General features: G+C 42.7%; 1 protein-coding gene across 22 annotated transcripts in view; it reads right to left on the bottom strand.

Moving 5' to 3' along the window:
• TENM2 (teneurin transmembrane protein 2) overlaps window positions 1-23,785 on the bottom strand; it is a 3,550,639-nt gene that overhangs the window by 163,835 nt on the left and 3,363,019 nt on the right. For all 22 annotated transcript variants that reach the window (XM_041750467.1, XM_041750468.1, XM_041750477.1 and 19 more), the window contains 2 exons: window positions 19,506-19,701; window positions 12,482-12,583 (listed from right to left, as the gene is read on the bottom strand). In XM_041750467.1, the coding sequence (XP_041606401.1) occupies window positions 12,482-12,583; window positions 19,506-19,701 (298 nt within the window). The remainder of the gene's footprint in view (window positions 1-12,481; window positions 12,584-19,505; window positions 19,702-23,785) is intronic.

Genomic DNA, 23,785 nt, shown 5'->3' with positions numbered 1-23,785 from the left:
TGATCCTGGAGACTCGGGATCGAGTCCCACGTCAGGCTCCCTGCATGGAGCCTGCTTCTCTCTCTGCCTGTGACTCTGCCTCTCTCTCTCTCTCTCTCTATGAATAAATAAATAAAATATTAAAAAAAAGGGGAAATAAAAATTAAAACCACAATGAGATATCACTTCAGGCCTGGTAGAATGGCCATCATTAAAAGACAAGAGATAACACATGCTGGCATGGATGTGGAGAAAAGGGAACACTTGTGCACTGTTGTTGGGATTATAAATTGGTATAACCACTAAGGGGAACAGTATAAGGATCCTCAAAAAATAGACTCACCATGAATCAGCAGTTCCACTTTTGGGAATATACCCAAAGTAAACAAATCCACTAACACACTCAAAAAGATATCTGCACCCCCTTATTCATAGGAGCAGTGTTTATAGCAGCCAAGACATGGAAATGGTCTAAATGTTTACTGATGGGTGAATGAATGAAGAAGTTATGGTATATATATATATATTATTCAGCCATAAAAATGAGGAAATCCTATTTGTGACAAAATGGATGGAACTCAGAGACACTATGCTAAGTGAAATTTCAGACAAAGAAAGACAAAACTGTGGGACTTCACCTACACATGGAGTTATTTATTTGTTTGTCTGTCTATTTGTTTGTTTGTTTATTTATTTATTTATTTATTTATTTATTAATGAGAGACATGCAGAGAGAGGCAGAGACATAGGCAGAGGGAGAAGCAGGCTCCCTGCGGGGAGCCTGATGTGGGGCTTGATCCCAGGACCCCGGGATCATGATCTGAGCCAAAAACAGATGCTCAAGCACTGAGCCACCCAGGTACCTCCTACATGTGGAATCTAAAGAAAAACAACACCACCACACCAAACTCATGGAAAAAGATGTGTGGTCACCAAGGTGGTTGGAGGACGATTGGAGGAAGATGGTCAAAAGGGACAAATGTTCAGTTTAAGATAAGTCCTGTGGCTGTAATGTGCACCATGATGACTGTAGCTAACACTGCTGTATGACATAAAGGACATTAGTGAAGAAAGTAAAATCCTAAGGGTTCCTATAATAAGGAGAAAAAAATTTGTTTTCTTTTATCTTTCTTTTCTTTTTATGTGAAAGATATCTATATGAGAAGATGAATGGTAGCTGAACCTACATGGTAATCATTTCATAATCTGTATAAATCAAACCACCCTGCTGTATGCCTTAAATTTATACAGTGACATGTCAATTATTTCTCAATAAAACTAAAAAAAATTCCATATAGATTAAAGATCTAAGTAGAAAAAAAGCTACAAAAGCATTAGAAAAAATACAGAAGACTAACTTTATTCTCTTGGGAGGAAAATATGGAAGACAAATTCTAGAGATCGAGAAGGAAAAGAAGATTGAGTTTGATTACATAAGATTTACATCTGCTATACTACAAAGAATGCCCTAAACAAAATTAAGCGATGAACAACACCAGGAAGAAATATTTCAAACACATTTTACAGAATAAAGTTTGATATCTTAAAGACACAAAAAGCTCTTAGAAATCAATAAAAAGTGACTAATGAATGAAAACCTGGGCAAAGAACATAGAAATGTAAACTGCCAAAAAAAAAAAAAAAGGTATGAGAAGACACATAGCTTCACTGGCAACTAATTAAGTACAGATAAAAAATGAGGAGAAATAATTCTTGGCTTATTAGTTGCGGGGGGGGGGGTACAAAACCATTCAAAAGACTGATAACCACCAATCATGTTGTGGCCGAAGGGAAGTGGGCTCTGTCAAACGCTGCTGGTGGGGGCAGAAATACAAACTGGCTCTGAGGGGCTGGGGATAATCTGTCACCATCTGGATAGTTCCATGGCTCACTGTCCAACAGAGAAGGCTATTGACCTCCCTGCCTCAGTTTTACCTCCCTACCAAATGGGCAGGGCGATATATGGCTTATCATGTAGGAAGAGTGAAGAGGCTGGAAGTAGAAGTAAAGAACCATTACAAAAGTACAAATGTCAAGATCACCAGCCATTCTGGTCATGATGGTCACCTCTGACCCAAACAGCAACCCCCACTTTCTGCCTAGAACATTCAGACACTACTAGTTGGTCTCAGTGGGGGTAAGATCTATCAAGACCCCAGTGAGGAGAAGGAGAGAGCAGAGGGTGCTTCTGACAGAAACGGCCAGAGTCTTTGGCTCAGAGGGCCCAAGTTCAAGTGCACCAACTTCCTCATTCCTGTTCTGTCAAATGGCACATTAATAAGCAAGAAAGTGATTCAGGGAAGAATTTCCAGAAGGACAAAAAACTCATCAGGTGTGTCAGATCTCTGACATTCAGGAGCCATGTGGGGAAAGATGCACACGCTGACTTAAGCACGAAAGTATGGATGCTTTAATTAATCCGGGGTGAATTTAATTGCTTTAGTTAAGTGGAAATCGGGTTAAAAATGATGCAGAGCATGCTGGGGTGTGTTAAAAACATGACATATGAGTTGGATGAATCGATAAATTAAAAGTGCACAGATGTTTTAATTAAACCCAGGGAAGTTAACGAAGATCGCAAGAGACTTTTAAGCCTATGATTAATTCAATTCATTTAAAATACCTGTAGAGATATGGGGATGCCTCCATTTTGAGAGTTATAAAAGTTCTCAATCGCTAAGTGCTTAAGCTGTTCTTAAAAACGTCTAAGTTTGTGTGTGTGTGTGTCTGTGACTGAACAACATTAATTACATAATGAATATTTAGATTCTTCATAGTACACAGTAAACCTTTCTGCAGCTCAAGTCCAGAAATGAAGTAGCTCTTCACCTACTGCAGTTCAAGCAATGAGATGAGTCTGCAAGTTATTGGTGTCTTGTTACCAACAAGCACGGAAGCATCCAGAAGACCTAGAGGGTCTATTTATTTACTGCTGTCTCCCCAGCTGGTAGAGCAATGCCAGGTAGAGTGTAGGCTTAGGAATTAGTCTGAATTTCCCTTCGTTTTTACTCACTGTATCATTATGGATGCTATTTTCAGCCTTGATTTCCTTATCTTTAAAATGGGACAGGAATTCAGGAATACTTATGTCATTGTTTTTAAGACGACAAAATGAGATAATGTCTAGAATGTGCCATGTACAGTGCCTGGCACATAGTAAGAAATCTATAGATGGATTTAATTATCATTTTTATTAGGAGAATAATGACTCATCCATTACAAAGGGACAGGTAAGGGGAAAGCACCCTCTTTCACCTCATCCATCCCAGCCAACTTCCTCTCCAAACACTGGTTTATTTACCAACACGGGAGGTTTTCCTAAAATCCCCTACTTCCCCTACCCTGTGCATCACATCGACAGCAAGCTTCCCCCAGGGTTAGGTATTCTGCTTCCTAAGGCTGCTGGCAACTTACTGAGAGTCACTTAAAAAGGGGGGAAAAAAGAACAAACCCTTTTTAGTCTCCAAAACAATCTGACTTGGAGGAGGGCTGACTGATTTAAGCCCTGACAAGTGATTTGTTTGGTAATAGAGCAGGCATGGGAAATGTGAACAGCTAGTTTTGGAGGCTGCAGGCACGGACTCACAAGAGGCCACCAAATGATGGGCACTGCTACTTCCATCCACGGGAGGCGGGCCTCCTCCATGCCTGCTGGGCAAGCCGGGCTGGGGGTGAACGTGACGTTACTCCTTCTGGTCACAGCTCTCTTCGGGGAGTCTCAGGAGAGCTCAAGGGCAACATTATCTCAACTTAGCCCTGAATGGCACAAGAGTCTTCTGGGGATCCTGTTAGAATTCAGATTCTGATTCAGAAGGGCTGGAATCAGAAGATGATTGCGATTCCTGGGGCCTGAGGGTTTGGATATTTAACAAGCTCCCCAGGCTGAAGCTGGTACCCCAGACTACTGACTGCATCAGAAACTCTGGGGGGAGCTCAGCAAGCTGTGTGTTAACAGATTTCTGATGAATGTGGTGCTCAGGTCATAACTGGGCAAATGCCTTAATTTCTCTGAGCCTCAGTTTCCTTAACTGTGAAATGGGGACGATAACGATGTGTGTGGTAAAGATGAAATGAGATAATCATATAAAACCCTTGGCATAGTGCCTCAGTCACTTTCTTGAAAGCGTTTTCCAAGTGCATCTGCTTTAAGCCCCTTGTCCTGGGCCCTTGGTGCTAAGGAATTCCTGCAATATTTTCCTAGGTCAGGGGTGGGAGGATGGAAAGCTGGAATTGAACCATTAAACTGCAGTGCCCTGTGGAATGGCTCCTGCAGGCCGCCGCCATGGCCCCTGGCCCTTCTGCATTAATGGGGATTGTTGGGGAAGCTGGGGGAGCAGAGGGAGACAGGTGTGCAAGACAGAGGGTCTGAAGGACAAATGTACAGGGTGCATCTGTGCTTGCTCCTGGGAGGACAGGTGTGGCCTGAGACATTCTCTGAGAAAGCTGAAAAAGGAGGGGTGGTGCTTCTGTGCCAAGAAAGTTTTGAGGGACGTAGGTGTTTCTGGGGCCGTGGGGAGGAGCCCTCCATCAGCAGGGAGGGGATAAGGGGCTTGTCATGCTTTTCCTGAGTGTAGAAGTCCACAGGGAGCAACTAATGGGGAGGTGGGAAGGTAGGTGATGAGGCAGTGCCCAGCTTGGAGAGTCAGACAGCCTGACCTACCCATGCAGGCTTGGGGAATTGTCACTGCCATGCACTTGGGGGAATCTTCCTGCCAAGCCTCTCTCCTGTGTGGCCATTAAGTCTATAAGCCTCAGAGTCAGCCAGGCATGGCCTCAAAATCTGGCCTTGCTATGTGACCTTGGGCAAGTAGCTTACTTTCCTTAAGTTTCTGTTTCTCCGTAAAAGAAGGATAGTAACATTGATTTCAAAGACTCATGAAGACAAATGTTAGCTAATACTTATGGAGCAGTTGATCACATGCCAAGCATGGTTCTACACACTTGACATGAGTTTACTTTTTAGTCCTCACAGAGATGCAACAGGTAATATTACTATTGGCAGATGAGAAAACCAAGGCTCATGGAGGTTAAGTAATTTTTAAAAATGGGTACAGCTAACTGCAGGAGCATGGATTCGATCCTAGCAAATGTAAAATCTCGCTTTCATTCTTAACCATTGTGCTCTTATGAGATAATACATGTAATATGTGGGATCAGTGTCAACTCTTTTTCTTTTTTCATTCTTCCTCTTTTCCTGCTCTTCCTCCTTCCCTTCATTTAAATTTGTGCCTCAAAGTTGGCTGATTCATCACCACATGATTAATTCGGTAAATTAGAATCTTGTTCTCCAGCACTCATTCGGTTCCTGCACATTTTCTGGCAATGTTTTAACCTTTAAGAGCCCCCAGTTCATGACTGAACATTTAGTGACCACACACTACTTCCTGGATACCAAACTAAGTGTGAGGAGGTATAATAAAGAGGACTGCTAGAAACTTGTGATCCAGCAGGAGAAACTGATGTAATCACCCAGCTAGAACGTGGCACAGCACGAAGGAAGAGTTACTGCCAAGATGTTGCCAAGCCCTGTGTGACTGCAGGGTCCTGTCTAAGGGTGTTTCAGGGAGGTGGGGGACCTGTGAACAGCAGTTTTATAGGAAAGGTTGGGATTGATGAAAACATTCCAGATGAAGAAGCAGCCTGAGCAAAGAGGGAGTAGCAAGGCTATGATGCTATGTGAATGACAAGTGGCCAGAACCTATGGTGTATGGGCTTTAATAGGAGGTAATTGTGCAAAAACAGCTTAAATCATGGAAGACCTTGAATGTCATTCTAAGAATGTTCTTTATTCTCCAAATATGGTCCCTGAGAATCTGCATCAGAGCCCCCTGGGAGGCTTGTTAAAAATGCACATGCCCGAGCCACACCCCTGTCCTATGGATTCAGAATTGGCTGGCATGGGGGATGAACCTAGGAATATATATTTGTAACAATTTCCCCACGTGAATGTCTGGGAGCCATTGTGGGAGGCAGCTGGGAGTCCCTGAAGGTGTTTAAAAAGAGGAATGCACGCTCCCCAGAGCTCCGGAGAATGCAACAGGTTGTGAATAAGGAGGATGCCAGCAGAGAGAGGCAGGTGGCCATATGCACATGACAGTGGGTATGAAGGGAGAGAGGAGAAACTGAGCAGAGCCATGGTGGAAGTTGATGAAACAGGAGTTGACAAATGATGTGACGAGGGAGGTGATGGAATGTCTCTGGTAACTGGGAGGAGAGTGGTTTAGAGCGGCAGGCTCCAAAGTCAGACGGACCTTGTTTTGAATGCAGGCTCAGCCACTTCCTACTCAGTAAACTCTAGTTTCCTCTCCTATAAAGAGTTCTTGGGTCCACACCCAAATCCTAGTGTGCAACCATCACACAAACTGCTAGCAAAGCACATCTTCCTTACACCTCACATCGCCCAAGGTGAATTTCACAGCCTAGTATTAAGAGCCTGGGCCAGACTGCCTGCTTTGAATCTCAGCAATACCGCTTCCGAGCTGAGTGATCTTTAGCAAGTTACCTGGCCTCTCTGTGCTTCATTTTCCTCATCTGTTAAAGGGGATGGTAGTCATATGTCAAATGGCTCTCGATGGTTAAATGAGATAATTTGCAGTTGCTTAGTACAGTGGTTTGTGCAGAGGAGGACCTCAATAAATGCCAGCAGCAATGAGGATGAGAATGAGTTTGACTTTAGTGTTAGAACCCCAGGAGAGACTGGGTAGTGGGGACATTTGTCAGTTAACAGGAGAAAATGGCAAGATCCCTATTTTCTTTTTTTCAGGCCTCCACAGAAGCTGGGTAGGAGCTGAAACCAACCCCTAGAGAGAAGACTTTATGTTCCCATGGTTGTGGCATTTCTGGGCCTCCCCTGACAGCTGTTCAGCAGCAGGAGTTGTCATTTCTAATAGCTATTAAATACGCATTACCTAACAAGTAAGGCTCTGGTGTTTTAAGTTTCTGCTGCAGGTTTGGGGCCTCACGCTCAGAACCAAATAAGCCATCTGAGGAGCCAGTGTCAAAACAGAGGAATCACCAGCCTCGGATGTCTTCTGAAATGCAAGCCTGCTTTATAAACAACCCAAGGAAGCATCTTAAGTCAATGAAAGACCTTCAAACAAAAGTAAATGAAAGAAAAAAAGGAATGATAATTAAAAAGCATCTAGCCCACAACAAATAGCACTCAGGTGATGAGAGGGACGTGTGAAGGGGATAGTAATAATAAAAACTGGAGACGAAACAATAATTTGAAATAATAAGCACAATTACAGCTGGACAGGGAAGGCACCCGATGAAGAATGGGACAGAGTACTGGGAAAGAAATGCCGTTTGTGCTCGAGCTCTGAATCCGAACACAGTGCTTATTACACTGCATGATTCATGAAATTCTATGCTGAAAGACACTTTCAGTGTAGTTCCTTTACTAGATTCGTTCTCCATGGATTTTTCTCCACATTTCCTGAGACTAATTGGCTATTTTTATAGATTCCATGCTTCATTTCTTCATAAATGTATCTTCTTAACAGTGTCTATACCATTCAAAGTCCACATCACAGCATTTACGACTTAACACGGACACTTCCCACTTGCCAATCACGGGCATCCATCCAGCAGACTGGAAGCTCTGAGAAGGCCGGGCCATGGCACGCTTGCTCATCATCGTATTTCTGGCACTTAGCACAGTACCTGACTCAGAGCAGGCACGTAAGAACTCGTTGAATGCATGAGAAAGCTCATTCCCTCCACCGGCTTGGAACGATGTGTTAGAACCCTTACACATTCTTTGGATGTGAGGGTCAGTTCCATTTTGACTTCTGAGCCCCTCAGGACCCCAGCTCGGTGGGGGTGTGTGTGTGGAATGACTGCTCTGTAAATCCATGCGGATTGATCCCTCCATTCACAGCGAGGCTGTCTTCGGCTGCCTGATGCAGACTGGCAGGTGTATAAGAAGACAAGGAGCTGCTGTCCGCACCACACATCCGAGGGCAGGGGAGGCGCGGTGTGAGGTCAAGAGAGTAAATCCGTATTTCTGTCACTTGGACACGTACTGGTCGCTTGGACGTGATGGGAAGCTCGTGTGCTAAACGTGGCAAATTTCTCTCCTGGCACGAGAGCCTGAGTGTGCCTGCTGCCTGCAGTCGCAGGAACTGGCGGGACTGGAGGCATCCCGGGCACAGCGGTCAGGGAGGGAACAAAGGTGAATGCCAGTTGTGTTGAGGGAGGACTTGGGCCCTCCTAAGGCTTTTATCAAGGAAGAAGAGGGGCGCCTGGGTGGTTCTGATGGTCAAGCGTCTGCCTTCAGCTTGGGTCATGCTCCCAGGGTCCTGGGATTGAGTCCCGCATTGGGTTCCCTGCTCGGTGGCGACTCTGCTTCTCCTTCTCCAGCTCATGCTTTCTCTCTCACTTGCTCACTCTCTCTCTAATAAATAAAATCTTAAAAGAAAGGAAGTAGAGAAGTGATCATGGGCCACAGCTGGGAGATGGCATGTGCCATTCTGGGTGGCAGGAGATTGAGGGCCAGTTGTCCTTCCTCTGCGCTTGTGAGCATGATTACCTCACTCTGTCTGCTCCACTTACTGTCTGCTAACACTCAGGAGCTTCTTGGGCTCAGAAGTTGTCTGTGAGTGGCAGTCTGTCACAGCCGATGACAAACAGTACAGGGCCAATGGGATAGCGCCTCGCAGCATCTCTGCCGTAAGGTGTAGTGGTGGTGGTGGGAAGGTACACACACACACACACACACACACACACACACACACATAACCACATTCTAACTTGTTTTTTCTTATTAAAAACCAGAGGTGCTTCATTGATATGATTTACTGAGGAGGGCACAGCATCTTACTTAAGAAAAGGACAACTTCAACCTAATCTCAAGGAAACATCAGACAAACCCACATCGAGGGACATCCTAAAAACCACTTGCCCGGTTTTCTTCAAAATGGTCGAGGTCATGAAATGCAAGGAAAAGACTGACGACCCTTCACAAACTGGAGGGGACAAAGGCGACATGACAACTAAATACAATGTGGGATCTGGACTAGAAAAAAAAAGGGCAAAATTACAAAAAAATATCTCTAAATTAGTCAATAGCATTGCTTCAGTGTTGATTTCCTGGTTTCAGTGATGGAACCATGATAATTTAAAGTGTTGACATTAGGGACGCCTGGGTGGCTCAGTGGTTGAAGGTCTGCCTTTGGTTCAGGTCATGATCCTGGAGTCCTGGGATCGAGGCCCACATTGGGCTCCCTGCATGGAGCCTGCTTCTGCCTCTGCTTGTGTCTCTGCCTCTCTCTGTCCCTCATGAATAAATACATAAAATCTTAAAAAAAAAATAAATAAAGTGTTGACATTAGGTGAATCTGCATGGGAACTCTATGGACTATTTTTGCAACCTGTCTGCAAGTCTGAAAGGATTTTAAAAAACCAAACTTAAACCACTGTGTGGAGGAGCTGTTAAAATAGGATTTATTTCATATTGTTGATAAGAGAAAGGATAAGATGGTGTGTTTTAAATACTTCATGCAATGCCTGGTGGGTGTTTAATACTTAGTAAATATTAGTAGTTATTTAAAAACAACCTAAAGCGAAGGCTTAACTCACAAGTAACTCAGGTGCTAATCATTACATTTACTCACTTGAAGCTCAAACCCTTAAATCTGTGTGCCTATTTTTACTGGTTTCTTACTTCATCACACAGGTGTAGATAGCGACTTTTGTTACTCTGAGCAGCCAATATTTAGAAAATGAGATGTTCAAGGCTTGATTCTCTCTAGAAGGCAGGCTAGTGCACATGGGCTCAGGCCCAGTTTAGGGATCTCTGATGTGAAAAAATGTGTAAGAAGCCGACTTGGCTTGAATGCTCATTACTAGGAAAATATTCCTCTCTTGATCGGGTCAAAGATGGCACGTGGCACTAACACCTACTTATTGCAATTGATAAGTTTTCTCTTTTTAAATGTTGGATTTTGACATTATTCCCTTTAGAATAAATTTATCTACATGAACATAATGAGCTGACTTAAATATGTTAAGTACAGGTGGCCCTTGAATTTGGCAAAAATCTTCATGGTGGTACATGAAAGAGCAAAGTTCAGGAAATAAAGGCTTGGAATATTTCACAATATTGTTGTTGATGAAGGAGCTTAAACCGTGTCCATTTCAGAAATACTAAGGAATAAGTATCTTTAGGGCAAAAAGGCAGCTTGCTTTTCTAACACTCTGAAGCCAACTTTGCCAAGAATAAATAGGGAGACAAAGAGAAAACAATTTTATTCTTTAAATACTTCAATTTTGTCCACTGTGGGCATCAAGAGCTAAATTAAAATATACAACAAGTTCAAAGGCTGATTTCAGGAACAGCTCCTGAGTATGCAGGAGTAACTACTCTTAACAGCCGCTCAATATTTGTTTCGCAAGGATCAATTATATACCATGGCTAATGCACACTTGGAGTGTGTGCCCAGCCACAGTACAGGTGGTGAATGCAAAACACACACCGAGAGTCCTTTTAAGCAGCTAAATGCACACGCCATTACAGATCCATAATGCAGAATGGACGCCCATCTGCAAATGGATCTAGAGCGAGGAGTTCTTAAATGGCTGAGGTACTTAGGGCTGAAAGGCCAGTAACTGGATGTGCTGCCAGAGCACACATGGTTCTTAGGATTAATAATACATCGATGTGTGTCAGTGTTAATATACATTTACAGCTCACAGGCCATGCAGCGGACGGTTCAGCCCATTTGCAGCCACATACGAAAGGACCATTCTGTCCTTCCCCTCATTAATGCCTTTGCTCCTAGGAAAATTAGGTAACGCAAGAAAGGCCATTCAAATGATACCGAGGTTTTCCCTCTTTTATAGCATTCGCTAGGAACAGTGCTCAGCACAGAGATGCACAGTGTCATCCACCTTCCCCCATCACAATGCCTCAGAGCCTGACTGAACAAAGCACTGAAGGGTAGGAGCTCCAGGCAAAGGTGGGCTACTTGGCAAGGTGTCCTCGTGCCATTCAGTAGAGTGTGCAGAGGCTACAAGCACTCTTTTCCTTTTGTATCTGACAAGTTTATCAAAACGTTTGCATTATTTTATGATAGAGGATATATCTGTAGGTGGTATCGTTTAGGAATTAGTACCATTCACGTGCAACCAAATCCAGAACTTCATGCACAAGGACGTCCCATTCGCTCATCAGTCAGCGCTCAGAAAGGTGGGGATCACCTGTCTTGGAAATACTGTGAATACCTGAAATACAGTTTTCCCCAGCGACTGTGGGGAGCACGGGAAAAAGGAACGGCACTATTTAGTATTTATAGGGTAGCTTTATTAATAATTCCCTCTCTTTCAGAGCAGGATGTCCTTTAAGGAAGAGCTTATAAAAATAATGAAAACATTAAATATATAAATAAATATAATGTGATATACATAAATAAAAACGGTGAGTATGAACCCTTTGAGGGATCATGACACATTCTGCTAAAAGCTTTGAGTGTGTTGACCTCATCCCATCCTCACAATGAACGTGTGAAGGAACCCCCTACTTTTCCAGAGGAGGAAATAGAGACTCAGACATATCATCCTTTGCTCAAGGTCACACAGGCAGTCAAGTGGCAGAGCTGGGATTCCATGTGGGAATGCTTGGCTCCTCAGCAAGGGCCCTGAGCCTCTCCCTCACTGCTTCTCAGACTTGGGTGTGACCTATTGGTGGGTGGAGAAGCAGTGTAGTTGGTTTTCACTGGTGTTTAAAAAAGAAATAGACTAGAATGGAAAAGAATCATGGAGTAAAGATAAATGTAGTTTTGTGACAGTTTAACTTTATAGTTGTATTTACCTAGAACTTACACACACGTGTGTGTGTGTGCATGTGTGTGAACACCATACCTTAAGAGTGTGAGAAGCCCTACCCTCCACCAATGCGTGCCTCCAATAGAACAACTGGAAGGTTATATTCAAGGTCTCTTGCAAGCTAGGTATGCAGCCCCTGAGTCTCTGTTCTTGTGAGAGTCATTTTCTCTTATATTACCTTTCCCCCAAGAATCCCAGGGCCCCAGAAATCCTGTGCAAAGGAGTGTAGATAAATTAATAATACGATTTAAAACCGATTCCACCAAGATAAATAGCACTTCCTAGATTAAGAGTGTAGCTGGCCAGAATGAATGAAATTTACTAACCCTGAGATGCTTAATCTTCCATTACGTAGAATTTAATGATTATAAGAAAGGAGTGATGGTAATTCACTTTTGCTTTTACAGGAAATCCAACCATCTCATTTTTAGCAAATCTTTCTTCTCAGCACACCTCGGTGCCAAGGATAACCTCCCTGCTCCTATAGGTATATTGGCCAATTGTCATATATTAAAGCCTGCTCTTTGCTTAAGGGTTAGGCCTTCTAGCATGCATGGGCTTACAAGTTGTCCAGGTGGAATTTTGCGGGGAGGCTTCTTCGGTGCCCCGTTGCTCGCCCCCTCAAAGAAGCCCATGTTTTGTTTCCCAACCATAGCAGGGAAGTAGCAGCAAGTACCTTTAGCACAGTCTGCTCCTAGAAATCCTGGGAAGCAGTGACACAGCCCCGACACACATTCGCCATTCCCGTGGCAGTTACGTGGACAGTCTTGCACTGAATCTGAAAAAGAGAGAAATTCAGCGACTACCTTTTCCTCTGCCTGCTGATGAAGTAATTTCGTAATCAGCCACCCATGATTTTTGAAGACCAGTGGTAGAAACCTTCAGGGCCCACAGGGGTCTGTTAAGGAGCTTGAGGGAGGGAAGGAAATAGGAAGTTAAGGGGACCAGAGCAACTTGGACACTGTGTGGAAGAAAACTCCGTTCCCTACTTGATGAACACCCAGGCAGGAATGCAAGGTTCATATTGCTACAATTTCTGCTTTTTCAAAAGAAACTACTTGTTTGGATTTAAAATCTGAAATTTCCCATATCTGAATGTTAACAAGCTCAAAGCATTACTAATGCTGGCCGTTCTCCACCAAACCCTCCAATATCAGACACTCAGTCTGAGATTTGGTCTGACATGTGGGATATCAGTCTTTTTAGCCCCAGGGTCCTGGGATCGAGTTCCACATCAGGCTCCCTGTGGGAAGCCTGCTTCTCCCTCTGCCTATGTCTCTGCCTCTCTGTGTCTCTCATGAATAAATAAATAAAATCTTAAAAAAAAATAATTTCTTGGGCAGCCCGGGTGGCTCAGCAGCTTAGCGCTGCCTTCAGCCCAGGGCCTGATCCTGGAGACCTGGGATCGAGTCCCACGTCAGGCTCCCTGCTTGGAATGGAGTCTGCTTCTCCCTCTGCCTGTGTCTATGCCTCTCTCTGTGTGTGTGTGTGTGTGTGTCTCTCATGAATAAATAAATTAAATCTTAGAAAAAAAATAATTTCTTGCTTTAAGGAAAGGAAAATCCATATGTGTAAGACTGACCAATTGGGGCACTATTTTGGATGCATTAAGTAGTAGGTTTTAGGTTGTACAAAGGTCCTCTTATGCTTACCTTTTTGTATATCTTGTTTTTCATGAAAATCAATTATTCCCATTTGTTCTAACCAGCATAGCCATTTTATTTCATGGTTTACCTTTCTATGTGTACTCTCAAGTCATAACTTCAAAGGGATCATTTAAGGACTTTTTTCATTTTGATTTGGGTCTATACAGACCCAGACATCTTATTTTAAAATTATTATTTTTATCCTCATTTTTTGCCTTAAATTAAAATAAACAGATTTATAATTTCAGGTTCCAAATGACTGAGATGATGAAAAGAAAAAACACAAGCCACTCTGTCCAGGCTATGACCCTTACATAGCACTTGGGGAGTAGGGGGTCATTGACCTGGTGATGTTGCATGAAAGACTATAAAGTCGGATTGTTCCTAATGGAGTAACCCAAGAGCAGTGACGTTTTTTTTTCCTTTAAACTGAATTTCCCATTTACTCCCACTCTGGACTGAAAAACCAAACCAACCATGCATATTGCTCTCTTTCTACAGTGTTTCCTTTCTCAACTCCCTTCTTCTAGAACCAAGTCGTAGTTGGTTTCTGTTATTTTGAGGAGAACTCAATAATGTTATTTGCTTTTTCAAAATCAAGTAAAAGAGTATAGGCTTCATCAAGCCAATTTCTTTCATGTTTATCAATTAACACTTCAGACTGAAATTCCTTGAGACTGGCTCTATAGGTGGGCTGAGAAACAGCCAAGTTGCTCCCCAATTTCCATCTATTCATCACACATTCATTCATTCAAGAAGTTTTAGGTTGAATCACAAAACAGCTGTTTGGGCAGATCAAAAATCAGCAATTTCACATGGTTTTGGAAGACATTTCCCTCTGTCTCCAATTCTCCACTCGTGTTTCTGAATGTCTTGTGAACTGAGGCACTGACTGCTTTAGCTCTGGACTCTCTTTTCAATGTTGTCTGCATAGTGAACCACCTTGGAAGACAGATATGGTGTCTGTCTCCAATGCAAAGGACAGAGTTACTTACTCTCCAGGATAATAAAGATAACATCTTCCTCTAGAGTAAAGAACAGGGCAGACTCACTGCACATTCTGAGACACTCAGGTGCAATAAATTCAGGATTTCTTTTCTGTAATGCAATCCATTGCATGTACAACTATCACCTGACCCTGTTCCTGTTTCCCTGTGGGAAAGGGGCCTTGGTGGACTGGCACATTTACTAGTATCTGGATATTGAATTGCTCTGAGTAATAAAGGACTTTGTCTTTGACCCAGGAGTGTCATGTCTTCTGATAATATCTATGAAATTGTGGCAGGCTAACATGTTAGCTTACAGTTAGGGTGAATTCTCAGAGTTGTCACAGTTCCTGAGGTATGGCTCACTTTATTAACTAGAAACCTATTAAATGCAAGGCACTGTAGTAGGCATTGGTAAATACAAGGGTGAGTAGGACAGGCAAGGTGTCTGACCTCACAGAACTTTCACTGTCATAGATATTACAGGCTGATCTATCTATTATCTATCTATCTATCTATCTATCTATCTATCATCATCATCATCTATCATCTATCTATCTATCATCATCATAATCTCAAGAAATAAAACACATAAAAGTTGTGATAAGAGCTCTGAAGAGAATGGGATATTTTGATAGGGAGTAACAGGAGGAAGCTACTCAGGAGGATGGCCAGGGAGGGCTTCTCCATCCTATGCAGGTGATATTTAAGGGTGAACTGGAACAGGCAAGCGAAGAGCTAAGAGAAGAATATTTCAGGCAATGGGAATAGTTTACACAAAGGCCCTGTGGTGGAAAATAGCAGAACTGAATCCAATGTGACTGGAGGGTAGCAAAAAGTAAGAATGTGACATAAACTGAGTTTGGAGAGATCCGAGCAGGGGGTCAGATCATCCAGGACCCTGTAGGTCATGTGGATGAGTTGGATTCTTTTCTGTGACCAATGGGAATAAATAGTTTTATTTATTATTTTTAAAGATTTTATTTATTTATTTGAGATAGAGCAAGGGAGAGAGAGAGAGAGTGAGAGAGAGCACAAGCAGGGCAGAGAGGCAGAGGGAGAGGAAGAAGCAGGCTCCCTATTGAGCTCAGGCTCCCTGCTGAGGCCCGATGTGAGGCTCTAGCCCTGGGATCATGACCTGAGCTGAAGGCAGACACTTAACTGACTGAGCCACCCTGGCGCCCTGGAACAAATAGTTTTAAACATAGAAATGGCATTATCCAGCTTACGTTTTAAGAAGTTATCCCTACAGTGAGGTAGAGATTGCTTCTCCCTAGACCAGCATCTAGATCTGGGGATGGTTTGGTGGACACTGACACTGCTGAGCTCAGAACTCCCTGTTCTCAAACCTAGTATCTTCAGAGATAAAGCAGCAGAGGTCAGGAGAGCTCTTTGCCCACCAAAGTCTCATGGAAAAGGACTGAGCTCTTTGCACAGGCTCTTTACTGGGCTGGAAGGCCTCTCTTTTCCTTTAGCTGATGTATTTATCCTTAAATGTCAGTTTAGAAAATATTTAGTGTTTGGCCATCTTCCTTCTCCACCTTCCCTCAATCAAGAAGGGTTTGGTACCCCTTTCTCTACGTTCCTGTAATTCCTACAATTGCCTTTTCATGTGTCTGTCTTCTCATCAGGTTCCATGAGGAATAGACCAGAGCTGCGTCATTCACTCACATTGAGGTATTCTCAATGCTTGATACACAGCAGGCCCTTGGTAAACAGTTGTCAGAGTGTGTGTGCAGGTATGGAAGAGGGTGGGAGAATCCAAAATAAGCAAAAAGTGTAAGAAGAGTATTTTTCATTGCATTCACTCAGCATTTCTACAGTTTTTAAGAGAAAGAACAACCACCTGGCATGGCTGAACTATAAAAGGAGCCCCCTCTTCCAGTCCCCTTTTTGCAACACTCACTTATATAGTGCGGTTGCAATATTATCAGCTTTCCTTTCTGTCACCCTGGTTGAAGTTTTCTTGAGGAAACAATGGCAAGTGCTGAGAGGAAGCCCACAAAATGGGGTTTTTACACAGGCGCATGAAATCTGTACCATGTTTCAAGTATGCCACTCTGTTGTCCCCTGAGATGAAACTCATTTCTGAAAGCAGGCTGCTTCTCTCCAAAACACATCAAAAGACTTCCCTGAGTCAAAGGTATATTTAGCGTGATCGCTGGTTGACACCCGTCTAACATTTTTCCTTCTGTTTCATATCACAGGGGCTTTCGGCGCTCCTGGCTGCTCTTGATGGAGAACGTTCTGATAATAGATATGTGTGGGAGAACCTCTGAACCAAATAAAACACTGTTCTTTTCCCTGCATTTCAGGCCAATTACTATCATTGCTCTATCAAGATGTCTGCCCAATTATTAGGCCGATTACCTTTGACTTTCTCTTTGAGCTACAGTCCAGACAAGAGAAATCCTCTGGGGAGAAATGTTATTCCCATTTCTGACAAGCGAATGAGGGTAATGGCCTGGGGGAAGGGCATCTCACTACCACAGCGTCTGTGTCTATGGGGATGAAGGAGATATAGGGCAGAAGCCATTATTAGATAATCCGGCCCTCAGAAAACTTGCTGTGTTGGGGGAAAGGCATTTATTTGGCCAGAATCCAAAGCAATCCAGTGGTTAAGAGCACAGTTCTCTGGAGAGTTTGGATGCTGACTCCACCTCTGATTACCGCGTGTGACCTTGGGCAAGCTGTTTAACGCCCCTCAGTCTTGGCTTCTCAACTAGAAAATAGAATATTGGAAGTACCGATCTCACGCAACTACTTTCTGGGGTCACTGGCCTAGTGGCGAGAGAGGGCCTAATCCAGAGGCTGCCACACTGTCACTGCTCTATAATGTGTGGTTGTTGTTGTTTATTATTAACTATTTCACGGAGTCACTGCAGATTCCAAAGAAGCCCACTGCTGCTTATGGCGTAAGCTCTTAGGTATGCGCTAAATCTTTTGGGCTTAATACAAACTGACAAAAAGGATGTCATTTCTCATCACGTTCTTAAACTAAAGATTACTTTTATTTTATTTTTTTAATTAAAAAATATTTTTTAAGATTTTATTTATTCATGGATGAGAGACACACAGAGAGAGGCAGAGACACAGGCAGAGGGAGAAACAGGCTCCTCACAGGGAACCCGATGTGGGACTCAATCCCAGGACCCCAGGATCATGCCCTGAGCCAAAGGCAGACGTTCAACTGCTGAGCCACCCAGGCATTCCTAAAGATTACTTTTAATCTCAACATCTTAAACTACTTTTTCCTTTTGTGAGCTGGTTTTTATCCATTTTGCTTTTCTCTCTCCATTGCTTATAATCTGATTCTGAAAATTTTCTCTAACTGTGGAAGATGTTGTCCAGTGGCTTGCATGATACAAAGTTTATGACATTAGTTTAGAGCAGGAGTTGGCAAACTATTTCTGTAAAGGGACAGAAAGTAAATATTTAGATTTTTTCGGCCAAACTGTTGCTGTTGCAACTACTCAACTCTGTTGTTTTAGCTGCCATAGACAGTATGTCAACAGATGAACATGGCTGTGCTCCAGAAAAACTTTATTTATAAAAAGAGGCAGTGGGCCAGACTTAGCCCATTGGCTACAGTGTGCCAACCTCTGCTTTAGAGCATTTGGCTAGTCCTGATAGGACCAATTTTTTCTTAGCAGAGGGAATAAGGTTTAACTTTAACACCAGGGTCAACCAAATCCTGACTTTATACCATTTGGAAGTTGTGGCTACTGATAACAAACTGCCAACTGAATTTTAGGTTGGCTTATATAGATCTTTAGAGAATCAAGGAACCCCTCAGAGAAATCCATGAGGCCAATAAAGAAGTTCTGAAAATGCAGTCAATAGAAAAACAGCTGCACAAGATGTACTCCTAAAAACCCATCAGCTCTCATTTGTGATTACCAGCTCCACTTCAGACATGTTCCATATGTAAAGTAATATCATCCTTCCTGTCAGGGACCTGGTCCTTTTCACAAATGAAACTGAGGCTCCAGGAATTAAGTGACTTTCCCAGTTAGGATGTGGGACAGAAAAGCCAGGGTTTAATCTTCTCTCACCAGATATCTCCTCATGACACTACTCCTACGGTGAACTTTGAGATCCAAAACTAAACTTTGTGGGGATGACACGCAGAAAGGCCTAGAAGCCCATGCCATTTCTATCACATTTACATCTTGGGATTCAGAGAGCCTGAGTTTTCTGAGCCTCAGTGTATTCTTCTGTGAAATGCATCTAACATTCTGCCCCAACTCATGGACCTTCTACCCAGGATCTGTTATCCTCATCAGGATAAAAACCTAATGACAACATAAATTTAATGAAAATATCTGTAGCTTATGTGACTGTTAAAATTCTCAAGATCTGCTTTAGAAAACTTGGTAAAATCCTCCCAAACTAATGTCCCTTTCAGGGGTTTGTATGCACATATAAGAGGAAATTTTGAATAAAATCATAGCTTCTTCCTTCACAGCTAATAGAAAACAGGGCTACAACACATCAAAAATGACAAGTGTTTAATTAAAGCACTTTGAGATTTACCAATTTGGGAACAAAGAATTATGTGTTTATCCCCTTATGTCTCTATTCTTTTCTTGATTTATTTTTACGTGTTTTTTAAACTTTTGATTTTGAGCCTTCTTGGATTTTTAAGAGAAATTCCGAGCTGATGAGAATGATCTGTATTTATTGGCTCTAATGCATGTTTACAGATTTATATACTTTATGTTACTTAATTCTTATAATAGCCCTAACAGTGGGTATATTTAGGTCTATTTTACTGGGAGGAACCTGAAGCTTGCATAAGTCCAGTGATTTGCATAGGTTGTGTGGCCAGGACTTAAGCTAGTCGGTCTGGCCCAGGCTCTTTACCACAACTGGATCCTGTAAGCAGTCTTCTTATTTTAATCAGGTTGAGTTTTAGATGGAAGATACTATGAGGCCTAAATAAAGGATTCTGGTCTTGTTTCCCACACAGTAGAAACTACATTGGAAGAGGTGCCTTCTACGGAGAAACCCAGAACATTTCCATTCTTCCCTTGGTGGCATATCACCTCAGAGACCCCAAACCTACCTAAGACAACAGTGTTGAAGGAAACCATCTCTTTGTCTTTGCCATCATTGTAGAAGGCCAGATGCCACAGGCCCACATCCAGGTACTGTACAAACACAGCTTCATTCTGAACCAGGGTCTGTATGCTCCGGCGTTCCCTGGGTGACTCAACCACACTCCACTTCTCCTTCCCATCCAGACGCTCCATGAAGTCATACTAGGGAAAGAACAGAGAGAGTGCCACGTGTGAAAGAGGTTGCAGACCTGGTCCCATGACTAGCACCTTCCCCTCCCACCCCATTAGTTAACTGAAGAATACTTTTGCGCACATTTTACTATGAGCTCATCCAGTAAAAAAGAAGAGTCACTGAAGTTGTAATAGTAAGTCACCATCAATATGCTTATAATTACTGCTAATAGTTTTATTACTATAAGCACAGTCCCTTTTTTGCAGTTTGAAATCCCAAAAGCTTTAAAGTCCAAACTTTTATGTTTTTTCTTGTGTGTGTCTGAGAGAGAAATAAAGAAAGAGAGGGAGAAAGAGAAAGAGAGGGAGGGAAAGAGATTATTGTTCCAGCTCCCCATTGGGGTGTTATATAATACCTAGTATATGTCAAGGTATAACTTTGTTTGTAATTCCTGAAATTCTAGATTCTAAATATCATCTGGCTAGGCAAGAATTTCAGATAAAGAGTTACAGACCTATCTTACCAGCTGCCGTTTGTTATCATTTACCAGGGGAAGGTGATATCGTAGATTAGTTAATAATGAGGTTTGTATCTACTATGTACACCTGAAACTAATAGCATTGTATGTCAACTATACTTTAATTTAAAAAAATGATGTTTGTGCAGCCAGACTGCCTGGGAGAGAATCTGGCACTTACTAGTTTTAACCTATCTGTGCCTCAATTTCCCCACTTTTAAAACTGAAAATAACAGTACCTATGTTACAGGTTGTTGTGAGGAATAAGATAATATTTAGAACAGTACCTGGTGCAGAGCAAACACAAAGTACATGTTAGCTAGCCATCATTATCATCACCATTACCATTCCATTCTATTTTTGCAAAAACTCTTAAGATAAATAATATTTGTATCTTATTTTACAGATAAGAAAACTGAGGCTTTACAGAGAAGACAAACAACTTGTCAAAAGTCACATAGCAACGAAGTGACCGGGCAAAAACTTAGACCTAGCTCTCTCAGATACACCAGTAATTAAACATGAAACTCTATTTTGATGGAAATCAGGCTCATAACTGGAAGTTATCAATGAGTGACAGAGTGGCCAATAAAGGTTACCAAGATGAGGCTAGTGGAGGGAACAAATGTGGTCCAAGAGAGTCCTGTCCTAGAGAATGGCAAAATTCTCTGGTGGGCAAGTAGGGGGCATTGACCATCCCAGAGCAGTGACTGATGCAATGAAAGGGATGTATTGAGGAATTCGTTTGCAGGTAGGATACCGCAGAGGGAGAATGAACAGAACCAGGAAGACCAGTTAGGAAGTGACTGTAGAAAACCAAGTATGATGTGACAGGGGTCTTGATTAGGAGAAGTCAATGAGAAGAGGAGACAACTTTGGAGGAATGTTTTTAAGAAAGAAGGGACATTGCTTGACTATGGGCTGGACAGAGAAGATGAAGTAAAAGGCAGAGGATACCAATGTCTCTTACTTGTCGACAAGAAAATCGATAAGACCCCTGTAGAAATGGGCTAATCTTGTGAACTCTTTCAAAATCACTGCACAGAAAAGTCAGCTGCACTGTGACTTCCAGAGAACATTCAAAGCACAGGTCTTTAGCAGATAAAAACCACCACTGTGGGATTAAGCTCTCTCTCACCACTTCCCCTCCATAAAAAGGATTTTATAGGTTACAGACATTTACTATAACCTCTTTCATGAACTTCATAGAATTAAACTCCAGGAATCTATTAATGTGACTTCCCCGTCATCAGAATAGCCAGTTTTTCCCATCTGAAACATGATCATTGAAAACAAAGAGTCTGTAATCCGAAGTGCAAAGGCTTTACCATCAGACAAAGCTGGGTTTGAATTTTGACTGCCACTTGCTATTGTTTGAAGCTGGGTCAATCGATTTTTAGCCTCTTCCTGGTTTGCATACTAGGGAATAATAATACTTACCTTTTGGAGATGTTATAAGGATGACATGACATAATGCTTAGAGAGGTGCCTGGGAGGTAATAACCATGTTACTAAGTATCTCATGGCTATGAGTCACTTATTTGCAAATTATAAAGCTCAGAGAAGTACAGGTTCCAGTTTTTCTATCTAAGGGTGGGAAATGGTCGTTGCTTAGGAAGTGGAAATTTCCCCATCTTTCAGAGAACGAGTATTTGTGTTTAGCTTTCCTCTACCCCATATCCCATTGGTCATGGCTGTCTTTATGGGATAAAATTAATTATTTGAAGGGATACAACAAACCAATGCTGTTTTCAGAGACCTTTGTAACCAAAGCATTTGTTTCTTAGCAACCTTGTAAATGTCCAAATACCCAGACCCATGTCCACAAATTGCTGTCAGCTAGAGGGATGAGCATAACTTCCTTGGTGCTGAGGTGAGAAGAATATACTTCATTTGGGGTCCAGAAAATCACTCCCATGAGGAAAAGTTTGGGAAAGGTGATTACTTGTGTGGGGCCATTGTTCATTATTAATTTGGACATTAGTCATCTCTCGCTGAACTGGCTGGCTGGCTGGCTCAGAGCAGAAATGACTTAGGACCAGCGGTAGTGCTTACTGTCCAACCAATCAATGACTCTGGAAAAAGGTATTGTCAGAGGAGAGAGAAGACATCCATTGTGGCTGGCTCCTCTGAGTAACTCCAAAGCCACATGGAAGGCGGTTTTCATTAAAGGAACACTCTGCAAGCCAGGAGCTATCAAACAGGGCATGGGGACGTGTGGGTGTGACACGATACAGTGTCCAATGTGCCTCAATCCTATACCCTTTATTTTGCTTTGCTTTTTGCTTTTTGTTGTTGTTGTTTGTTTATTGTCAGTCTGCTCAGAAGTATACAAACTCCAAGAGGGCAGGGCTTTTGCCCACGTGGCAGAATGGTTAAGAGGACTTCAGAGCTGGAATCCTAGCACTTAGCACTTACTTTGTGCCACCCACCCACAAGCTATTTCGGTGCTCTGTGCCTTAGTCCCCTTATCTTTAAAACGGGGACAATAATCACATCTCTCGCAAAACACTGTTGTGAGGATTGAGTGAACCAGTTCATGCAAAGTGCTCTGAATTGTATTTTGTATGTGGTGAGCGTGCCCTAAAGGTTTCAGCTATCTTTGTCCTTATTCACTGCGATCCCTCATTTATCTCAAGCAGGGTCTGACCAGTAAATATTGAATATCAAATGAATAAAATGGTAAATTTGTAAATGAATGCCATTGAAAAGAAACAAAATTGGAATACGTTCAAGGTTTTGTCTCTAATAATCACTGGCATTTCCTAATGTGCTCTCTTGAATGAAAGAGGAAGGGGTAGCATTACAATCAGCAAGACTGAAGCAGGCACTACCTGGTGCAGAGTATGCATATGGTTGGACGTTGTGGTGTTTGCACATCCCCACGTACCAAGATTTGAGAGTTGCCATAAGGCCATTATGACTTCATTCTCTCAGTTCTCAGTGGGATGCTGTACAATGCCTGCTTTCTTCCTTTGAACTTCCCTTGTTCCTTCTTTTCTCTTCCCTTCCTTTTTTTTAAAAGATTTTATTTATTTATTCTTGAGAGACGCACACAGAGAGGCACAGATATAGGCAGGACGAGAAGCAGGCTCCCTGTGGGGAGCCTGATGTGGGACTCAACCCCAGGACTCCGGGATCATACCCTGAGACAAAGGCAGGTCCTCAACCACTGAGCCACCCAGGAGTCTATTCCCTTCCTATTTTGACACTGTTTCTTAGTGTCCACTGTGGTAGTGATGGCTGATCTTTTTCCGTATCAAGCTTTTTTCCAGCCTTCTTGCTGCCAGGTGGGAGCATGTGCTGGTGTCCAGCCAATAGAACATAAGCGGTGGGATGAGCTCCACTTCTAGACCCTGCCATAAAACATCTTGTGCAACCTCCTACTTGCTCTGTCTCCAACTCTGTCTGCCTCTGGATGGGGCTAGGGCATCCTTAAAGCACAAGACGGTAGAGCCACAAGACAGGAATGGCCTGAATCCTAGCATGAGCCCTTGGAGAAAGACTGGAATTATGACACGAGCAAGCTACGAACACTTAACTAAACTAAACCACTGAAGTGTTGAGGCTTCCTTGTTACTTCAGCATAGCCCTTA

The sequence above is a fragment of the Vulpes lagopus genome, chromosome 3 (assembly GCF_018345385.1).
Source record: "Vulpes lagopus strain Blue_001 chromosome 3, ASM1834538v1, whole genome shotgun sequence".
NCBI classification, from domain to species: domain Eukaryota; kingdom Metazoa; phylum Chordata; class Mammalia; order Carnivora; family Canidae; genus Vulpes; species Vulpes lagopus.
Note: the sequence above shows the minus strand (reverse complement) of the source record. Positions and strands in the feature narration are given on the sequence as shown.